A 20,078-nucleotide genomic window follows, 5' to 3' on the forward strand; every position below is an offset into this window, starting at 1 on the left:
GCCTTGAAAGGAAAACCCGAAGCCTCTGCAGGGAGCCGCCGCGGGATCCTAAACCTGGAGCTGCCCCTCCCTTCCCCCTCCGGCGTCCAGGGTTAGGGCCGGCGGGGCGGGGCCTCAGTGGGCGTGGTCTGGCTAGGGGCGGAGCGGGAGGCCCGGCCGGAGCCAGTACGGGAGTGGGGGTTGACCCAAACGGGGTGTGGCTTCCCGGGACGGGACCGACAGGAGGCGTGGCCTGCCGGGGGCGAGGCCTATCGGGGCGGGCCCTCGGGGTACTTGGCCCTTGGGGGCGGGGCCTCTGGGGGCGGGACAGGCGGCGGCGCGCGGGCTCAGGGTCCGGCAGCGGCGGCGGCGGTGGCCACTGCTGCTTATCCCTGCGGCTGCTTGCGTGCGGACCAGCCGGTCCGCGCGTCCATCGGTGTGTTTCTGCCGGGGGGCCGAGCGGGCCAAGCCCGCGTGGGGAGCATCCGCCAGCCACATGGCCGCCATCAAAGCGCTGCAGCTGTGGTGCCGGCAGCAGTGCGAGGGGTACCGCGACGTGAACATCACCAACATGACCACGTCGTTCCGCGACGGCCTGGCCTTCTGCGCCATCCTGCACCGCCACAGACCTGACCTCATGTGAGTGAGGCTTGCCCTGGGCTGGGGCAAGGGGGCGGGGAGTCAGAACTCAAGGGCATGCCCCGGAGATGGGCCACCTGGGACTGGGAAGGGCAGGCATCCACAGCACAACCCACCCCGGCCCAGGCTGCACCCAGCGGCCTCAGTGCGCCGTCCATCAAGGGCAGCTGGGCCACGGCCAGGACAGCCGCCGGCTTAGTCAGTGGTGACTCAGGGCAGTGTCCTGGGCCCCATTAGCCACCCCCCTCCCTGGGAAAGACCCAGCAGAGCTGCCCCTTTGGGCCCTCTGGGACTGGATACTCCCCTGGGGTCTGCAACAAGTCCCTGGCCCTTCCAGGCATCTAGTACAGGTGCTGCCCCTGTCCCCAGCCTGCTCAGGCTCCTGGGAATACAGTCCAGCATCACTGCCCAAAGGGCAATCAGAGCAGAAAGCCCTGAGACCCCACATCCTGTTGGCAGCCTCTGCACCCTGGGGTGATGGGGACACGAGGAGACTGGGTCCCTGTTCCTGAGAACTACAGGAGGTAGGCAGGTCCTCTCCCCCCAGGAGGGTCTTGGCATGGGTGGCTGGGAGTCTGGCCCTGCCTTGCTGCTGGATCTTGGCCCTCGCTGAATCTGTTCCATCAGTTATTCACTCAGCAAATGCTCTTTGGCTGAGTGGCTGGGACCAGGGCTGGGGTGCGGGTGTGTTTGCCAGGGAGGTCTTGGGGGATGGCTGAGGCCAGAGGCAGCACCTTCTGGACCTGGCTTCAGGCTCCCTGCTGTGCACAGGGAAACTGAGGCGGAGGGAGGCGGGCCCTTGCCAGGTCACACAGCACACAGGCTGAGCCAGGGCTGGCACCCTGCTCTTCCCCTGTACCAAGCTTTGCTCTCCCGAGGAAGCTGGGAGTCTTGAGCAAGAGGCTGTGGCTCCTGCCTAAGGTTGTGATGTACTTTTGTGGAGCTTCCCAGGGGATCTCTGTGGGGCACGTTGAAGCCTCTGCTCCCTGCCCAGGCATGAGCCTCAGTTGCCCTTGGAGGTGGAGATGTTTCCACGGTGTGGAGAGCCTGAGGCTGAGCTTTGATGGACAGTGGGCCAGGGGCATGGTGGCTGGGAGAGGGACCTGGAGTGGGGAGGCTGCAGGCTGAGTCCCACTGGGTTCAGGGTAAAGCTGGCTGGTGACTCACCCAGGCAGCCCAGATGGGCTAGGGGGCAAGTCCTGAAGCCTTCAAGTGGAGGGAAGATGGGCTACCGTTTGCTGGCCCTGCAGCCTTGGACGGGTGTCACTGGGTATCTGGGGCTTTTCTGACCCTGGAGAGCTTCTGCTCCCAGCTCTCTGGGGTCAGAGGCTAGATGTGCTTGTGCCCCTGGCCCAGCACACACTGCCCACATGGAACAGAGGTGTACATGGGAGTATGCACACATGTGCACAAGCAGACACCACGTACCTATTCATTTAGCTGATGGCTGCTGAGCACCTGTGGTGTACCCAGCATTGTATAAAGTCCCCAAATATAGTGAGCCCCGCTGTCCTAGTCCCAGAGTCGAGCAGTGAGCAGACCAATGACTCAAGGCTCAAAGTGACTTCAGAGAGTGGAGGCCACCACAGGCAGAGGAGGCTGGGTGCAGTGACTTATGGGAGGGAATCACCTTGTGCACTGCTGGCTTGCTTGCTGTCTGTCCCCACTGGTCTGTCACTTGCAGCGGTGGGGGTATCTCTTATTTACCGCGGTAGCCCCTGTGCTTGGTGCCCTGTGAGGTGGATGTCTGGCCGTAGCTGGAGCCTCACGGGCGAGAGCGCGCACCCGGGGTGCTGTGGATGTAGTGGGGGCCCAGAAGCTGCCTGTGGGCAGGAGCAGGAGCTGGAGGAGAGGAAGAGCCGAAGAGACAGATAAGGCGTGGTGGGGCTGCGAGCCCAGGGGTGCTGGAGCCAGCGGGCCTGGCCTGGCCTTGAGGTTGGGCTTCTGGGCCCTGGACTGAGGAAGTGCACTCCTCAGTTTGTGGCTCTTTGTTACACAGATGTGGGTTACAACAGGGTTGGTGGCTATTGGCTAATGGGACACCAGAGGGGGGAGCACATGCCTGTTCCTGTCTCCTGCCTTGCCTGGCCTTGCCTCTGGGCCAGAGGTGCCTGGGGCGAAGCACAGTGAAACCCTAAGCTGATCTTTCTGTCCCCAGTAGCTACCAGGAAAGGAGGCAACTTGTGAATGACAGGTTTTTTGGGGAGCCCTGAAGTCAGAGTTCGGGTGAGACCTTGGTCTGGTGGGACCCAGCTCCCAGGACTCCTGTCTTCTTCTTACATGAAGACCCTCTGGTAGCAGGAAGGTGGACATCCTGTCTTCATATCCCTAGCTTTGCCACCAGGAAGGCCTTCCTTTTGTCTGACCTCAGTCCTTCCTGCTGCATGCTGAGCATGTTTCCTCTGGCCCTCAGGGAGAACAGCTATGAGGGAGCAAGTATAGGGCACTGAGCCAGCCCAGGTGGGGCACCCGGCTCCTGGTTATGCCCGGCAGGTTGGGGGAGTTCACCTGAACTGTATCCCTGCTCCTTCCACCGGAAGGTGTGTGTGAATCTCCACTTGCGGATCCGGATCCGGAAACAGGCAAGTGGGCGGCTCCCTGCCCAGTCAGCTGCCCTGCGTGCCCCAGAGCTGTAGAGTGTCTGCAGGCAGCTCTCTAGGGTGCATGCAGACAGGTCTGTTTCTACCATGAGCCACAGCTGCCAGCTGCCAGGTGACTCCAGAGCCACCCAGAGCAAACAGCCCCACCCTCCCCAAGCCTGAGAAGTGAACCTGCCAGGGCTGGCAGTGCTGCAGGGTGACCCCAGACCCCTTCCCCTTCTGGGCCTGACCAGGAACCACCCTTGGGCTCTGAGGCAGGCGGGAGCTGGGTGGAGGGAGTGGGCAGCCCCCCGCACCTGCCCAGGGGCCCTTTCGGTGGTCAGGAAACCCTACAGCCCTCCTCTGGGGATCAAGGACGCAGGGTCCATTTTCAGAACTTGGGGGGCCCTGGGGTTGTGCAGATACCCCCTCCCCAGCCTCAGTCATGTGGCAGGGTGGCCTGAACATTCTCCAGGCCTCTCCAGCTCTGGAGGCCAGTGGTTGAGGCCAGAAGCAGCAGGTGACTGACCAAACCTGGGTGGTGGCACCCTGGCTGGCAGGACTCCCCCAGGATCCCCAAGGCTCTAACTCGCCTGTGGCAGGGTCCCCAGGGCTCTCACTCACATGGAGGCCCTTCCTGGAAGCTTGAGAGGCTGCCCTCTCTCCCTCCCGGGCCCTGGGAGTGGGGGTGGCTGTCGTGGCTGGGTGACCTCCTCCCCCTCCCACACAGGCCCTGTGGTCACAGGAAGCTGCCTGGGGACAGAGGCTTTCTGTTCCAGGCCTGAGGGCCTGCTGCCCAAGCCCCTGCTGCTGCCTTCCTGCCGGGGCTCTTCAGAATGGCTCCTGCCCCTGGGGGCAGCCCTGGCCAGCGCTGGCCCCCAGGCCCAGCCCCGCTGCCGCCCAGTGCTGTTTGTCTCTGTGTCTCTCTGGGTTTTTGTCCCTGGATCCCGCTCTGCTTTGGAGGTGGGGGCCCCTCCGTCTGTCTGTCTGTCTCCCTCTGCCCCCATCCTGGTAGTATTAACTCCAGATGTGCTGGAGGTTCCTGGAAGACACACAGCCAGGATCTTTCCCTCCCTGTCCACCCTGCATGGCTGCATTTGTCCTGGGAAACATGGGACCCGCCATCTGGGAGCAAGAAAGGGGGTTGACATTCCCAGAAGCCCTCCTCCCGGGTGCCTGGGCGGGAGCATTGCCTTCCCCGGCTGAACTTAACACTCTGTGGGGCCTTGGTGGCCTGCGGGAGGCAGGGTTGTGCCTTGGTCTGGCCAGGCTGGGCACACACTGGGCATAGGTGACAGACACGCGTGACTGGCCACTGTAGGCCTTGCAGACTCATCTGTCCTGCCAGTGTTCAAAGAACCAACGATGGCCGTGGAACCCCTACTCTGCAGACACGAGTGGCCTCCTTCATCAGCAAGCATGAATAGAGCACCAACTGTGTACCTGGCCCTGGGGTCCAGGTACCAGAAAAACCTGACTTTAAATGATGAGGGTTGATGCGACCACCTTTGTCAAGACGCTGTCCCCAAGCGAGGTCGTGTTTGGATGTCCCCGGGGTTTGCACGCCCACATAACTTTTTTGGAGGAAACAATTCAGCTCGTGACGTCAGGTGTCCTCCCCATGGGTCCTGGGCATGTGGACTTCCTGGAGGGATGGGTGGGGTTCCCACTCCGGGGGTTTCTGCCAGTGTACTGGCCTCTCAGTTCAGCCCCCTAGGGACTAAGGTGACGCCACCTGCCCTTGCGCTGAGAGGGTGAGCTCAGGCCTCAGTGAGACACAGGCAGGAAGCAGCCTGGACGTGGTCCCGAGGGTCAGCAGTTCTCGTGTGCCCGACCTGTGCCTTGTGCCCTGCTCAGAGTGCCAGTCCCATCGCAGGGACCCTGGGGTGCCTGACCTGCCTGGAGCTGTGGACACTCACTCTGGGTCGGGGAGACAAGATGGCCCTGCAGGAGGGAGCCTGGGCCCTGGTAGATGAAGCCACATGCAGAAGGCTGGCGACCTCCTGCTTTGTTTGGAGACTAAACAAATAGTTCTCCCGCCTGCCCCACAGTGAGTGGCCTCTGCTGGACTCCAGCCTGCCCTTTGCAGTGACCTGGGGATCTGGAGAAGACTTGACTTCCAAGGGAATGTGGGGGGAGGGGGGACCGGGCTTCTGTCCCCAGATGCTGAGGAGAAGCGGGCAGGGTGGACCTGGGGGGCTGGGCCTCTACCCACATGCTCCTGGACACGCTTGGGGCCCACTGGGTGGGGATGGACCCCGTGGACAGTGCCCAGGCAGACTGGACAGAGGCCACCCAGCCTTGCAGGTGCTGAAACCCACCCTCCTGCTGTCATCTGTCCAGCCGTCTCCTCACCAGAAGCCCTGGTGCTCCTGGGTGGTCTTGACATCTGGGACGCATCACCTGGGGGGTGGTCCTCGCCACAAGGGCTGGAGGCCCCCCCAGCACTGGGCAGATTGATGGCTGGCTGGGACCCTGTGGTGTGGGTGGCCCGCGGCCTGCCTGGCCGGCTTGCTCATCTGAACAATGGGCACAGCCTGGTTCTCTGAGGGTTAGCAGGGCCTGACCTCTGCTGCCGACTGGGCTGGGAGACAGGCTGTCCCAGCCAGGTGGCCCCGGGTGACCAGTGCCTCCTCTCCTCCACCTGACCTGCCAGCCTTGCTGTTACGTGGCTCTTGTCTTCTTGGGGCCAGGGGAGCTGAGGGCCCCAGCGAGGAGGCCTTGCAGGTCAGGTGTGGGGCCTGAGCCTCTCTCATGTGCCAGGAGGCTTCTGGAACAATCCAGCTCCTGACAGTGGTCACTGACAGCCACTGGATGGGTCACAGTTTAACCAGCTCACCCTGGCTCAGAGCGTCCCCTAGGCGTGGGGTGGCCCGTGGTGTGTGGTCCTGGGCATGTTGGGGAGGGTGCGTGCAGTCCTGGAGTCGGCCAGAGGTGTGCCCGTGTCCAGGCTGGCCGGGGCCTTGCCTCCAGGAGGCAGGAAGGGCTCTGATGGCCTCATTCCTGAGGGTCTGCCCTCCCTGGAGGAGTTGGAGCGCCTGGTGGGCACTTGGTCACGCCACTCCATCCTGGAAGAGGGAGCACCTAGACTCTGGAGCCGTGGCCTAGTCCACCTCCCACCTCCTGCTGTGTGATCTGAGCATGTCCTGCAGCCTCTCTGTGCCCAGTTTCCTCATCTGTGAGATGCAGACATGCCCAGGGTCCACTCTGTAGGACAGGCGGGGGTGGGGAGAGCAGGTGTTGGTGGAGAACAGAAAGGCACCCCTCTCGTGAAAACAGGAGCAAATGATGGATCTGATGGGCGGGCACTGTGGCGGCCTGGCCTCCTGACTTTCCATCCTTCTCTTGTCGCGGTCCCTTGCCCTGGGACCTCTCATGTCCACCCTATCTTTCTGTCCTTGAGAACATTGTCCTCTCTGGCCCACCATGTCACCATGTCACTGAACTTGGTATTGAAAGCAACCTTATTCTGAGCTGTGTTTTGGCTGGGCTGCCCTGGGCTGGTGGCTTTGCCTCTCTGATCCTGTCTTCTGCCACCTCTGATTGGGGCAGGAGTGGTGTCAAAGGGCTCAGCCTCCCCAGGGACTGGAGGTGAAGGCCGAGCTGTAAGGACCACCCTGGGCTGTCTGTGCCCAGGTGAGGGGCGGCAGCAGTATCGTAGGTGCTGGGTCGCTTCACTGGCCAAAGCAGGCCGGTAGCCCAGCTTGGGGCCCCCTGCAGCCCCGAGTTCTCTCCACTCTGGAGCCTGTCTGTTCCTGCCCTCTCCTGGCCTTGGCTTCTGCATCTGCGGAGGCCCCGCTGGGCCCTGCCCTCCGCACTCTGAGCTGCTTTGGATACGAGTTTTTGTTTTTTTTTTCAATCTTCCAGAAACTTCAGTGCCCTCCGGAAGGAGAACATATATGAGAACAACAAACTGGTGAGTCCCCCACCTTGTCCTGCCCTCCCAGCCCAGCCTCTTCCCCTGGCTGCACGGGTCCCCTGAGGGCCCGACACAGCTGTCCAGCTCAGTGGCCAGCCCTCCGCTGGGTGACCCGGCATTCCAGGAGTGGCCTCTGATCTTGGAGCCCAACCTCTCTGGTCCTCTCTCTTCTTCAGTAGGGTGGTCAGGGGGCAGGGAGTGGCCAGGGAGCATCCTTCCCTAAGGGGACCTGGTCCAGCCACCCAAGATGGAGAGGGGTCCCAGGAGGCTGTGGGAGGGCCAGGCCTGGCAGTCCTGGGTAGGCCTCGTGAAAGTCAGCAGGAAGGGTGTCCCAAGGCCCCGGACCACAGGGGCAAAGGCCCTGAGCCGGAGGGCGCCTGGCTGGGCGGGCAGGGTGTGGGGAGGACCTGGGCCTCCACTCCCAGCCAGACGGGACCCCGGGAGACGAGCTGGGAGCTGCTCCTGTGGGCTGCTGAGGAGGGGCAGGGATGGCCCATGGTGGTGACCGCAGATGGGACTGGATCCTGGCCTGTTTGGAGGAGGGGTCAGAGGAGACGGGAGCCTCGGGTTTGAGGGCCCTCACTGGGCAGCAGGTCTGCGAGGGGCAGGTGCCCTGTTTGGGTTTTGCACAGGGGTCGCATAGGCAGTAGCAGATGGAGCCTGCCACACAGGGTGGCCGGGGACAGGGTCTGGGGCCTGTGGGTGGATCATCAGGGTAGACAGAGCCCTCCTGGCTAGGATACCCCTAGGGCCCTGGCCTGGACTAAGTGAGGCCTGTGAGCCCAGAGAAGCTTTTGTGTGGCCACCTTTGGTGGATTGGTGCTGGCCCTGGGGGTGGGAGCCACCTGCGGCCATGGCTGGGGGATTTGATTTCCAAGTGAGCCCAGGAGTTGGGGGGGTGGCGGGCAGCGAGTGCTTGGGGACAGCCCCTGGGGGGTTGTCTGCTAGAGGGAGGCAGTGGACACTGTGGAGCCGGCCAGGGTGGCACTGAAGCTAAAATCAGCCATGTTCAGTATGCTGCAGGTCTCTACAATGCACATTTCCTGGCCCTCCCCAGCCCAGTGTCTTGTGTCCCATCTTAGCCTCAAATGTCTCCTCCCCATGGTTCAGGCTGCTAGGACACAGGCTGCTCTTGTGTCCCTTGTTGGCCCTGGAGGCCCTGGATGGGTGTTGGCCGTGCCACAGAGAGGCTCCTCTCTGACTGGACAGGGTCTGGCGTCACAGGGCTGGGGGCCACAAGGCGCTCAGGGGAGGCTCCGGGAAGATGTGAGGTCCCCCAGCAGAGCCCACCAAGACTGGTTCCCCTGAGCAGCTTCAGGAAGCTGGAATCTTGGTCCCTTACCCAGGTGGGCGGGCAGAGCCCCCGGTCTCCCGGTCGGGCAGGGCTTTCTGGGCTCAAAGCCTGTGTCCTGCCTTGCTTGGGCCTTGGCTCCCAGGTGGACTGGGGCCAAGGACAGGGGCTCTCTTGGCCTGCTTCCTGCTGACCCCTGCCCACCTTCTAGGCCTTCCGTGTGGCTGAGGAGCAGCTGGGTATCCCAGCCTTGCTGGACGCTGAGGACATGGTGGCCCTGAAAGTGCCTGACCGGCTGAGCATCCTGACCTATGTGTCCCAGTACTACAACTATTTCCACGGCCGCTCCCCCAGTGAGTCCCTGCCCCCTGGCCTGGGCCTGGCCGCAGGAAGGAGACCAAGGCCTGCTCGGGCCTGGGCTCTCCCCGGGTTTCCTTGGGACGCCCTTCTTGGGGCCACCAGATCCATTTATGCTGTAGCCATGTGGCTCTCCCCCTCTTGGGGCCCTGCCCAGCCCCCCAGTGTCCTGACATCCCACACTGTCCCACATTGGGTGGGGGGCTGTGTTATAGCCCTGACGCAGGGAGGAGGCCTTTCTGGGGGTCACATTGTGTGTGGGGCCCCCGAGGCTGTGATTTCCTCTAAAGAGATTGTGGGCTTGTCCCAGTGGAGCGCCCTGGGTCCCCCAGTCCCCAACTGCTGTGCTGGGGGATGGCGTGGCTCCTGCTCACCCCTGTTCCCAGTTTGTCCTCCACCCCGGGCCACTCTGCCCATTCAGACCCGTGCTTCCATGCCCATGGCCCATCAGACCCCCCCCATGTCGTCTCGACTCCGGGGCCTGGGGAGGCTGGGCTGGCCCAGACAGGGTGACAGGCCGGGCCTCTCCCCGGCCCTTCACATGTGGTGCTGCTCCGTCCTTCGCCCCCACATTCCTCCTCTAGGCTCCAGAAATCCCCGGAATTGCGCTGGGCCCAGGGCCAGCCCTGCCTGGTGGAGAAAAGAAAAGTCCCTTTTGCCTGACCCCAAATCGGGCTCTCAGTGGGGACGGGGTGTGGGCCAGGCTGTCCTGGGAAGAATGTGCCCCAGGCCACCCCACCCAGCAAGGGCCCCGGGAGGTCCACCCCACTCCTCCCTGGCACCCAGCCCTGTGCTAGACACCAGAGCCTCTGGGGGCACCCAGGACCTTTCAGAGCAAGGGTGGCAGCTGCTGGGAACCCCTGACCCCTGTGTGTCTCGTGTCAGTTGGGGGCATGGCTGGTGTGAAGAGGCCCTCATCAGACTCCGAAGAGGAACCTTCTGGGAAGGCCCCATGCCAGCCGGCCAAGCTGCCCGCGCATGCCCCAGCTCGGGGACCACCACTCTCTCCAGCTAGGACAAACCCCGTGGTCCAGAGGAAGGATGGGGGCTCCGAGGCCCCGTCCCCGAAGACTGTAAGCACCCAACCAGGCCTCCCTCTGGTTTCCCGCCAGCACTTGTGGGGCTGTGTGTGGCCCAAAACCACAAGGCCCGTGGGGGGCGGCTCCCCGGGGTCCAGAGCATGGACAGCTGCTGCTGTATATGTGGCACCTCCTGGGGCTGGCTTCCTGTCCCCCGCCCCCCCCTCCACTCCTTTAAGTCTGCACAGCTGAGATGATCACCCCCATTATACAGACAGGTAAACTGAGGCCCAGAGAGGCCATGCAGGTGGAGCAGAGTCCAAATCCAGACCTTTCTGGGCTCACGCAGGCTTCTCCCTTCCCTGTGGGGATGGGAGGGGCCCCGGCTGGCCCTTCATTCCCAGGCCAGCTGGGCTGTGAGAGTGGGCTCCACTTCCCAAAGGTGGAGCCGAGGGATGGGCTTGGGCGCCCCCTGCTGTCCCTGGGTGATCCCTCGGGCTCTGAAGAGCTGGAGCCTCACATACTGGAAATGGGCTTGGACCCCTGAATCCCAGCTGGGAAAAGGAGGGACTGGTCTGTCCCCTGGCCCCTGGCCCTTCCCCAGGACCACTGAAGCCAGGCATCCGCTCCCTCCTGGGGCTGGGCTGGAGGCCCTGAACTTGGATCCTTGACTGGCCCCTTGCTAGCGGCTCTTCAGGGGGCTTCCCTTTCCGCTCTGTAAAATGGCGTCTCCAGATGCCAGGGGCAGCTGGCGCGGGGACGGGAGGGTAAACGTGCCCTGGCTGAGTCGGGAGCCTGGAGAGATCCGGCCCAGGCTCAGCAGCTCCTGCACCTTCCCAGGGCCCCACGGTGGCAGGAAGCTCGGTCAGCAGCACCTGTGGGGTCTGCGGCAAGCACGTGCACCTGGTGCAGCGGCACCTGGCTGACGGGCGGCTGTACCACCGGAGCTGCTTCAGGTAGGCCCTGCCCCGTGCCCAGGTGGGCACCGCCCTGCTCCCACACCTCCCTGGCTCCTGTCCCTCCCACCCGGCCACATCCTCCTCCTCAGTCTCACCAGTGCCTGGTGGCCAGAGGCGCCCAACTGCTCCCGGGCACCCAGGGTCTGATGTAGTCCCCTGGTGTCCCCTGGGAGATACCCTTTGACTGCCCTTGCAGACAGGCTGACCCCATCTCCCTAGACCCTTGCAGACCTTCACACTGGGGCTTTCTGCCATGTGGCCGTTGACAGCACCCTCTGCGGCCACCCTGTAGCTCTCAGGCTAGGGGCTCCCAGCAGGCAAGCCCCAGGGGCCTCCATCTGCAAGACTGGGGATGGGTCAGCCCCCAAAGTGGGGCATAGGGTGGCTCGTGCGTGTGCTGACAGGAACACTCTCTGGGGCTCCCACACGCCCCCAGGGAGATTCTCAGTGGAGCCTATGACTCATGGTGGTTACGGACATGAGAAGAGGGTTTGTTGAATGACTCAGTGACCTCATGTGTAGACATGTGGAGTACGTCCGTGTGTGCTCTTGGGAAAGCATGAACAGTGAGCAGCTGAAGGAGTGACCAGAGCCCCTATGACCTTCTCCTGCAGGTGCCAGCAGTGTTCCAACACACTGCACTCGGGGGCCTACCGAGCCACAGGGGAGCCGGGCGTCTTCGTCTGTACCAGCCACCTCCCCAGAGCTGCCTCTGCACAGCCCACGTTGCCAGGCCCAACCTCCAGACAGACGGGGGCCGTCCCTGGGCACGCCTGGCCCCCCAGTGCCCCCCAGAAGGCCCAGGAGACAAATGGGCTGAGAGAGGCAGCCCCAAAGGCCAGGCCCGTGGCCCAGGGGCCTGTAATAGGCAATGCGACCGCCAAGGGCTTTGTTCCCGCTGCACGGGACCCTCCAGCCACCTCCTCTCCCATCCATGGGAGGAGCCCAGAGGGGCCCAGGCTGTCCACGAGCCGAGTGACCTCCTCTGTGGACGGCAAAGTCAGCACACGGGTGACCAACAGCTCCCCAGTGGGGTGGTCGTCTCCTGCTCAGGGTGCAGTGGCAGCCAGCTCGCGTCCTACTGTGTCCCCAAGTGCCCCGGACCTTCGTCCTGCCACACCGCCAGGCCGGGGGACCCCCCAAGTGGCATCAGCCCAGACCAAGCTGCTTTCGAGCTCAGGGTCCCCAGGCCCAGCGGACCCTCCAGCCTGGACCCCCTCGGCCTCCAGGACCCAGCAGGCCCGAGAGAAGTTCCTCCAGACGCCAGTGTCCCCCAGCAGTGGCCCAGCAAGCAAGGGCCCCGCTGCAGCGGATGCTTCTCCCTGGGACAGCTGCAGAGAGCAGGCCCTGAGCTTTCTCAGGAAGGCCCTCCCGGGGCTGGAGCAGGCTGGCACCCAGGCACCCAGCAGGTAAGTGGAGGAGGGGACCTAGGGCACAGTCACAGCTTGTCCACAGCCACGGAGGCCCCCAGGAGGCCAGAGGGGTTGGAGAGCCGCTGGGGGTCCTGGGCCCTGCCCTTCCTGGCCTTGTGATCACAACAGCTGCATTTCCCCAGCCTCGGTTTTCTCTCCTGGGAAATGGGGAGAGAATTCCAGGAGCGGCTGGGCTTGGTGATAGGCTGTCATTGGCACATGCTCAGGGTCTTCCATGCGATGACATTGCCACCAGGGTCTGCTGTGGGGCACACACAGGTCAGTTCAGAGGACCCTGCACCTTTGTAGAATGAGAAAACAGGTTGGGTCCAGGATGTCCTACTGGCCAGTCTGAACTGGCCATCTGACTGGCGCATGTGCAGTGCCTTCCCCAGTACCCTGAGCAGATGGCAGAATGTGGACGGTCACTGTTAGTGTCTGGAGTTGCTCACTGGGTGGCTTTAATGGCACAAGTGTCCTCTCAGTCCTGGAGGCCAGCAGTCTGGCTTTGGGCTGTCGGCAGGCTGTGGTCCCCGGGAGGGCCCAGGGCAGGAGCCTCCGGTCTTTGGGTGCAGGAGGCTCTCGGTGTGCCTTGGCCTGCGGCCACTTCTCTCCATCCTGCCCGCGCGTCTCCTCTCTCAAAGGACCCCACTCCCACCAGACCATATCGTAATGTGACCACATCCACAAGGCCCTTTGTCCACATAAGGTCCCACTCTGAGCGTCCCTTTTGGACGTGAACTTTGGGAGGCCCTGCTCCACCCAGCACAGTCTCCCAGCGAGTAAGGAGACCCCTCCCAGCTGGTGACATGCTGTGCCTGCTGCCTGTGTGACCCCTTTATGCATTTTTTGGCCTAGACCTGCTTGGTTGCAGCCCACACTGGTGCCCAGACTCCCAGGGTGGTCATGGGGATGGGAGGAGGGTGGGTCCTTTCCTGGGGACACCCCAGCGGAATAGAGCTCCAGGCTCGGGGAGGTGCCTGTGTCCCCACCCTGGGCTCCGCATGCCAGCAGCCTGGGCTTCCTGCATGTGTCTGCGTCCGAGGCAGGGCACGGTGGCCCCAGCCCATGCAGCCCGTGTGAAGGCCTTGTGCCCCTCTGGGCCACACAGCTCTGAGGGTGCAGCTGGGCAGGCCCAGGCCAGCCGTGGCTCTGGGCAGGGACTCCATAGCGCAGTCCCTGGTGCTCCTGGGTCCTGGCCTCCATGTGGGGTGTGTTTGGGAACATTTTTAATCTCAGCCAATGCTGGCTTTAGTGGCAGATCAGCCACCAATGTATACAAGTGCCAGAAATCGATGCCTGTGGCCCATCCTTTGCCGGGGGGACTGTGCTCTTGGGGGTGGACGCTGGGAATTAGCTTTGGGAGAGTCTGTGCAGCTTCTGCCTGGGACACTGAGAGAGGATCCTGGATCCTCCCCTGCCTGATGCCTAATCTCTTACCCACAGGCCCTCCCCAGTCACCACTCCTGCCCACAATCCCCATCCCCAAACTGACGGGCCACAAGCGATTCCCGCAGCCCAAGCCTCACATTCAGCGGCTCCCCAGGCTCGTAGCCCCCCTTCAAGGACGGAGCTGCCTCCCCCACTGAGTGTGGGCAGCACATCAAGGCCATCGCCCCAGGCTGGCAGAAGGAACTTGACCGTGTCCTCCAGGGTCAGCTCCGTCTCTAGGCCGAAGCCGGAGGCCCTGCCTGCAAAGGGTAAGAGCCTTTTTAATGTGGGGTGCGGAGTCGAGGGGTGAGGGCTGCTGGACTCCCTGCCCTTCTCCCTGGGCTGCGTCCTGTGTTTCTGCCGTTGCACAGTCCAGCCCTTGCTCTTGCTCCTGGACCCTGTGATTCTCTTGTGACACCAGCCTCATAGCTCCCCTGGATCCTTGCTTGCTCCCATGTGGCTGTGATACGTGTCTGCAGGGCCTCACTGTCTGTCACCATGTGCCACCCAGTGTCTGCTTCTCCTTGCCAGTGCCCAGCCCAGTCCCTATGCTTCTGTCCTCAGTCATGATTCTGGGTGGTGCCCAGTGCCAGCTCTGTCCCTAGTGTGAGGCTCGCACCTGTCATGATGTCCCCCATGAAGATCCGCGGCCCCAGGCCCAGCCCTTCCTGGAGGCTCGGGGGCACGCGCTGCTTCCGGTCTCAGGGCCATGAGACTCTGGTCCTGGAGCGTTTTCCAGACATCTGGGTGGATCTCGGAGGTTCCTGTGCCACCATCAGGCAGGCTCAGAGCTTTCGGATTGCACTGTGCAAATTGTTTTTCTGGATCTTTCCATCCCTTCCCCGATAAAGCCACCATCAGGTCTGAGCCAGGAAAGCCAGTAGACGGACAGCTCAGCTCAGCTGTTCCCTTCCATGGGCACACGAGTGACCAGGGCTCCCCCCACACACCCCTGCCCCGATGGCAGAAGAGGAGGCGAGGCTCGGGGTAGCCCAGCTGGAGCCCCAGCTCTAGATTCCAGCCCAGGCTTCTTCCTGAATACTGGATGCCTCTGGGGGCCTCGGAGGGTGGGTGGCTGCAGGAAGACAGGAGGGGGAGGCCCTGTGTTCCCAGGACAGGGCAGACCCCTCTTATGAATTGTCTCCTTGGCCCTTAACCCCCTTCGTCTGCCCAGGCCCAGGTGCCAGCCCCCAGGAAGGCCAGGAGGACAGGCCAGAAGAATGGAGGGCCCGCCTGAAGCCTGTGGACAAGAAGACCCCCGCTAGCAGGTGAGGGGCTGGTGGGCGGGGCTTAGCCTGCCTGGACCCGCTCCTGTGTCTGGTGTCTGCAGCATGGGACCAAGTGGGCACAGGGTCTGGGCCAAGGTGCTTGAGGGCACACGCCAGCAGATGCACGCACCACGGCTCCAACAAACACACGTCACTTGTGCCCCTCAGGTGTACGTAACAAAAGCCGACTCACACCAGACAAATGACAGGCACCATTTCACACCACCTGAGTGACAGGGGAATACTCACACCAGCTGAGCTACAGAGACCACTCACACCAGTCGAGTGACAGGGAACAACTCACCAGCTGAGTGACAGGGGTCTGTTCACACCAGCTGACTTACACCCGCTGAGTGACAGGGGACAACTCATACCATCTTGAGTGTCATAGAATAACTCACACCAGCAGAATGACATGGGGACACATCCCAGATATCAGGCAGCGGGGCAGATGTCCACTCCTGGACATGGCAGCTCACGTGCGTGTGCACACGGGGTCCTGGGCTCGTGTCTGGTCACCCGTGACTACCTGAGCCTGTACTCACATCTGGGGGGTTCACAGGTGAGTGTGCCCCGAGGGGTCTTGAGCTGGGAGGCAGGTGATCACCCAGAACATTCCAGGCGCCCTCTCTCCAGGCTGCCTGCCTCTCTCCTGTCCGCCTGTCCTCTGGGAGGCTCTCCAGGGGCCCAGGCCTGCGCTGATGGGGCGGTGGCTGACCCTGAGCCTTCTGCCCAGGTCTTTGGATCTGAGGGAGCCGCGGATCCCGGCAGAGCTGAGGGTGGGAGAGGCCCTCGGGAAGGTCTCAGGCGACTCCACTGGGAGTGTCTGCATCACCCTGACCCCTGTGCGGCCTGAGGGGACACCAAGACCAGTCAGCCCCAGGTCTGGCATCTCAGGTAATGCCAGAGGGACCCGGGGCTCCAGGCACCTTGGGGGTGGGGTCCGTGGACTGTGGCAGGAAGGGCAACGGTGTCCTCAGCTGGAGGAGGGCAGGCACTGTGCGTGTATGTTCTGGATGGGACTCGGGTGCACGGCTCAGGTGTGGGGAGTGCGTGCAGGTTAGTCAGGATGCTGCCCTCTGTGGGTGGACGTGGCCAGTCGGGCAGCATGCGGGGGTCTTGGAGGGCTGGTCTCTGTGTCTGCCGGAGGGGCCCAGGGTGTTGTGATATCAGCGCTCCTGGCCTGACACGTGGCTCTGTCCCCTGCCTGCGGGCAGCCCCTCCCCCCTCCTCCACCCTCGTCCACCGCAGGAGACTGGCCATCCCTGCCAATCTCGATGTTTCTGCTGACTGGCTGCAGCCGGAGCCCTCTGGGCAGGAAGCCCTGGCCAGGAGCTGGAAGGAGGAGAAGCCCCATCCTGGGGGCAAACCAGGTCAGCCCCAGAGCCGTGCTCCTATTTGGGGTGTAGACCAAGGAGGCTTCCTGGGGAGGACACGCTTCCTGGGGCTTTGGAGGATGTGTAGGAGCTCACTGGGCTGAGGCGGCCTGGAGGACCAAGTCTTTTTTGTGAATAGGGTGGCAGCACTGTCCTGGCAGCCTGAGAGTCTGGAGTGGCCAGGGGTGCTAGAGGGGTGTGTCTGTCACTGCTGATCCAGAGGAAGGTGGGGACATGGCGGGATGGGTTCTGGGTTGGCCTGTGCGAGCTCTTGACCTTTGGGCATCAGCAGGGACTGCCCAGGTACCTGTGGCTGGGGCAGGCAGCTGGGTAGCAAGTGATGCAGGGGACATCCAGGAGGCGGGCCTAGCAGCCCTGGGTCAGACCAGTCCGGGCCACGTCCAGGTCTCCCTGGGCCTGGTGCCCTATGGCCCGGGAGTTCAGCCTGCCGCTTCTCTAGGGAGGCCCTTGGGCCCGGCGGGTGTGCCCACTCAGCCCGGCAAGAAGGTGACCTCCCCCGTCAGGGTGAGTAGACTGTCAGTGGTGGCCCTGGAGCCTGGACCCCACGTCCCCCACTGCACTTGGTCCTTAGCTGCACCCAACTGTCCCCCTCCCTCCCTCGGTCCCTAGCTGCACCCTGACTACATCCCCCAAGAGGAGATCCAGAGGCAGGTGCAGGACATCGAGAGGCAGCTGGACACCCTGGAGCTCAGGGGCGTGGAGCTGGAGCAGCGTCTGCGGGCAGCAGAGGGAGGTGAGCGGGCCCTGTCCCTCCTGAGTGCCTGCCTGGCAGCCAGCTCTCCCCCGGGGAATGTCCTTGGCCCTGGGACCTGAACCAGACGGAGACCCCTTGTGCTGGGGGGGGGGCTGGGAGCCGGCAGTCCCTCCGTGTCCAGCCAGCTTCTGTCCCCAGATGACACGGAGGACGGCCTCATGGTGGACTGGTTCCAGCTCATCCACGAGAAGCAGCTGCTGCTGAGGCTGGAGTCGGAGCTGATGTACAAGTGAGCGTCCCGCAGCCCGGGGCCAGGGGCCTGCCAGAAGGGGCGGTGGGGCAGGTCAGGCCAGGCCTCAGACCTCTGTGTCCGGCAGGTCCAAGGACCAGCACCTGGAGGAGCAGCAGCTGGACCTTGAGGATGAACTGCGACGGCTGATGGCCAAGCCCGGTGCGTCCTGTGCCCCTCCTGCCAGGAAGGCCAGCCTGGGGGCCCCAGGGCGCGGGCCAGCACGGGTGGGAGGCCTCAGCCCCAGGCCGGCAGCAGGAGTGCGGGCTCCCCAAGCTGCCCTGCTGCCCCCGTGGGAGGCTGGTGGTGTTGCGAAGGGGCCCGAGTGGGCAGGGCTGGCTTTGAGTCCCCAGTCCTTCCCTTCCTGGCCGTGTGTCCTTGGCCACGTTGCTTGGCTTCTGCGTCTGGCTTCCATCCTCCCCAAACACGGCCACATGGCACCCTTCACAGCTGGTGTGGGACAAAAAGAGGGCAGTGGTGAGGCGCGTCCCCCAGCGGCCATGACTGCCCTCCCTGTCCTTGCCGTGGCTGTGGCCTGCGCCTGCCTCTGTGTCCCACAGTGGCCAGCACTGGGGGGGAGGCTCAAGGGACAGGGTCCAGCATGCAGACGGGTCAGTCCCTTCTGCCACCCGCTGGTCTGGAGCCTGCTTGGGGGCTCAGCACCCACCTTCCCTTGAGGGAAGAAGCCCACACCTGGGCAGGTGACTGTGTCCCCCAGCGGATGGGGATGCCCCTGACCGGCTGTCCTTGCAGAGGCTCTGAAGTCACCCCAGGACCAGCAGCGGGAGCAGGAGCTGCTGAGCCAGTATGTGAACACGGTGAATGACCGCAGTGACATCGTGGACTTCCTGGACGAGGACCGGCTCCGGTGAGGGCAGGATGTGCCCAGGGGAGGGCAGGGCTGAGGGGCTGGGGAGCGTCGCCCCCCGGAGTGCCAGGCCCCTCCCAGCCAGGCTGCCCTCACTAGGCACCTTCTGCCCCCCAGGGAGGAGGGAGGCCTGTGCGCTCAGGCGCGTCCCTTAGGCCCCTCACGCCACACAGGCCTCCCAGGCCACCATCTCAGTTCCCGGCCACAGAGCTCCTTCCTGCCCCAGGTCCCCGGCCTTCAGGGTCAGCGTTGTCCAGAGGAACTTTCTGCTGTGAGGGAAATGTCCCCTTATCAGAACGGTCCCCCATGAGCCCCTGGCCACATGGTTATTGGTCGCTTGTCCTGTGGCCTGCGCAGTTGGGAGCTGGATCTGAAGTTTTGTTTTTGATGTGAATTTTCACAGCCGCGTGTCTTCTGGCAACAGCGCTGGGTCGTGTGGCCTCGGGGCTGTCCCCAAGGACCTTTCCTGTCTCATGTCCCAGATAAGGGCCTTGTCCGGTCCACACAGGGTCAGCAGCCAAGGCTGAGCCCATGAGGGAGCCTGAAGGCACTTCCTAGGGCCCCCTGCTGTCCCTATGTCAAAGTTGGGGTCAGCCCAAAGCCCCCTGCTGTCCCAGGTCACTATTAAGGGGCTAGGCCTGGAGAGGGCAGGGGTCCACCTGGTGGGGAGAGTGGTATCAAGCTCTGGCCTCTTGGTCTGGAGAAGGCAGATGGCCCCAATCAGGTGGGGCCAGGGCTCTGGTGGGAGGGGACCAGAGACAGGGTGCCTCCCCTGCCCTGTCCAGGGCCTGTCCCCTCATGGCCACCCCATCTGTGTTCCAGGGAGCAAGAGGAAGACCAGATGCTACAGAACATGATCCAGAAGCTGGGTACCTCAGGTCAGCAGTGTGGGCGCAGGGGCTGCCGGGACTGGGGGCTGGGTCCAGACGGCAGCCTGGCCAGGCCGACTCCCCAGGGAGCTGAGCGGCTGATGGCTGGGGATCTGTGTGGAGCACTGGCCGGGGCATTTCACGGTGCTCAGTGGGGTGGGCATGCTGAGGATGGGGTGCAGAGCTCCTCGGGCCCTGGAGACCCTGGTGGGTGGGAGGGAAGGACTCCCCACAGGGACTCGTGTGGGCAGCGGCCAGCATGGAGAACAACCTCACTCTCCTTCCTCTCCTCAGGTCTCCAGAGGAAAAAGTCCAAGTTCCGCTTTCCTAAGATCTGGTCCGCTAAGAGCAAGACTGGTCAACCCGAGTGAGCTGCCCGGCAGGGGCTGCAAGAGCCTCCCTGGACCTTGGCCCAGACCGTGCATCTAGGCTGGAGGAGGGACTGGACTGGAGGGGCACTCTGGCCACAGGGCCTGTGCCTCCCTTTCCTCGTGGCTTCAAAAAAGAAACTAGCTGGGCGCTATGGCTCACGCCTGTCATCCCAGAGACATGGGAGGCTGAGGCAGGAGGATCGCGAGTTCAAAACCAGCCTCAGCAAAAAGCGAGGCTCTAAGTAACTCAGTGAGACCCTGTGTCCAAATAAAATACAAAACAGGCTGGGGATGGGGCTCAGTTGTCGAGTGCCCCTGAGTTTAATCCCTGGTACCAAAAAAAGAAACTGACTGATGTCCCTGATGTCCTCCTCCACATTCCTTAGGTGAGCTGGGGGCCCAGCACCAGGCCCAAGGGCCCTACCTCAGTCCAGCTCTACCCAGAGGGGATGAGCTCTGTGGCCCTGAGTAGCAGCTGACCCTCTCTGGGCCTTGCCTGCGCTCACTGAGAAGGGTGCTCTGCCTCCTGGCTGCATGGAGAGGCTGGACATGAGCTTCGTGCGGGCGGGGGGGGGGGGCGCTGTGGAACTGAACTCAGACGTGGCCCCCAGGAGACGTGCACCTCAGGGGCCTGACATCTGAGACCTTGGCTGTTCCAAACATTGGTGGCCGGGCCCAGGAATGGAACACCCCTGGGTAGGGAAGGGTGTGACTGGCCAAAGGAACCGCAGGACCAC

General features: G+C 63.4%; 1 protein-coding gene across 1 annotated transcript; it reads left to right on the forward strand.

Moving 5' to 3' along the window:
* Positions 1–164: 164 nt before the first annotated feature.
* Positions 165–19,661, forward strand: MICALL2 (MICAL like 2). The gene is made up of 17 exons (XM_081299623.1): positions 165–618; positions 7,065–7,113; positions 8,619–8,760; positions 9,650–9,837; positions 10,624–10,739; positions 11,357–12,151; positions 13,601–13,854; positions 14,760–14,853; positions 15,590–15,750; positions 16,071–16,226; positions 16,690–16,754; positions 16,860–16,983; positions 17,143–17,233; positions 17,322–17,395; positions 17,987–18,101; positions 18,924–18,979; positions 19,265–19,661. The coding sequence occupies exons 1-17, from the start codon at positions 476–478 to the stop codon at positions 19,339–19,341; spliced, it is 2,700 nt and encodes an 899-aa protein (XP_081155749.1). The 5' UTR covers positions 165–475; the 3' UTR covers positions 19,342–19,661.
* The last annotated feature ends 417 nt before the right edge of the window (positions 19,662–20,078 follow it).

Source organism: Spermophilus citellus, assembly GCF_964194105.1.
Source record: "Spermophilus citellus genome assembly, chromosome: 6".
NCBI lineage: Eukaryota > Metazoa > Chordata > Mammalia > Rodentia > Sciuridae > Spermophilus > Spermophilus citellus.

Coding starts and splice junctions, on each gene's coding strand:
- MICALL2 (XM_081299623.1), top strand. CDS start 476: ATGGCCGCCATCAAAGCGCTGCAGCTGTGGTGCCGGCAGCAGTGCGAG. Junction 9,838..10,623: donor AGGCCCCGTCCCCGAAGACT/GTAAGCACCCAA, acceptor GCACCTTCCCAG/GGCCCCACGGTGGCAGGAAG. Junction 16,227..16,689: donor CCATCCTGGGGGCAAACCAG/GTCAGCCCCAGA, acceptor CCGCTTCTCTAG/GGAGGCCCTTGGGCCCGGCG.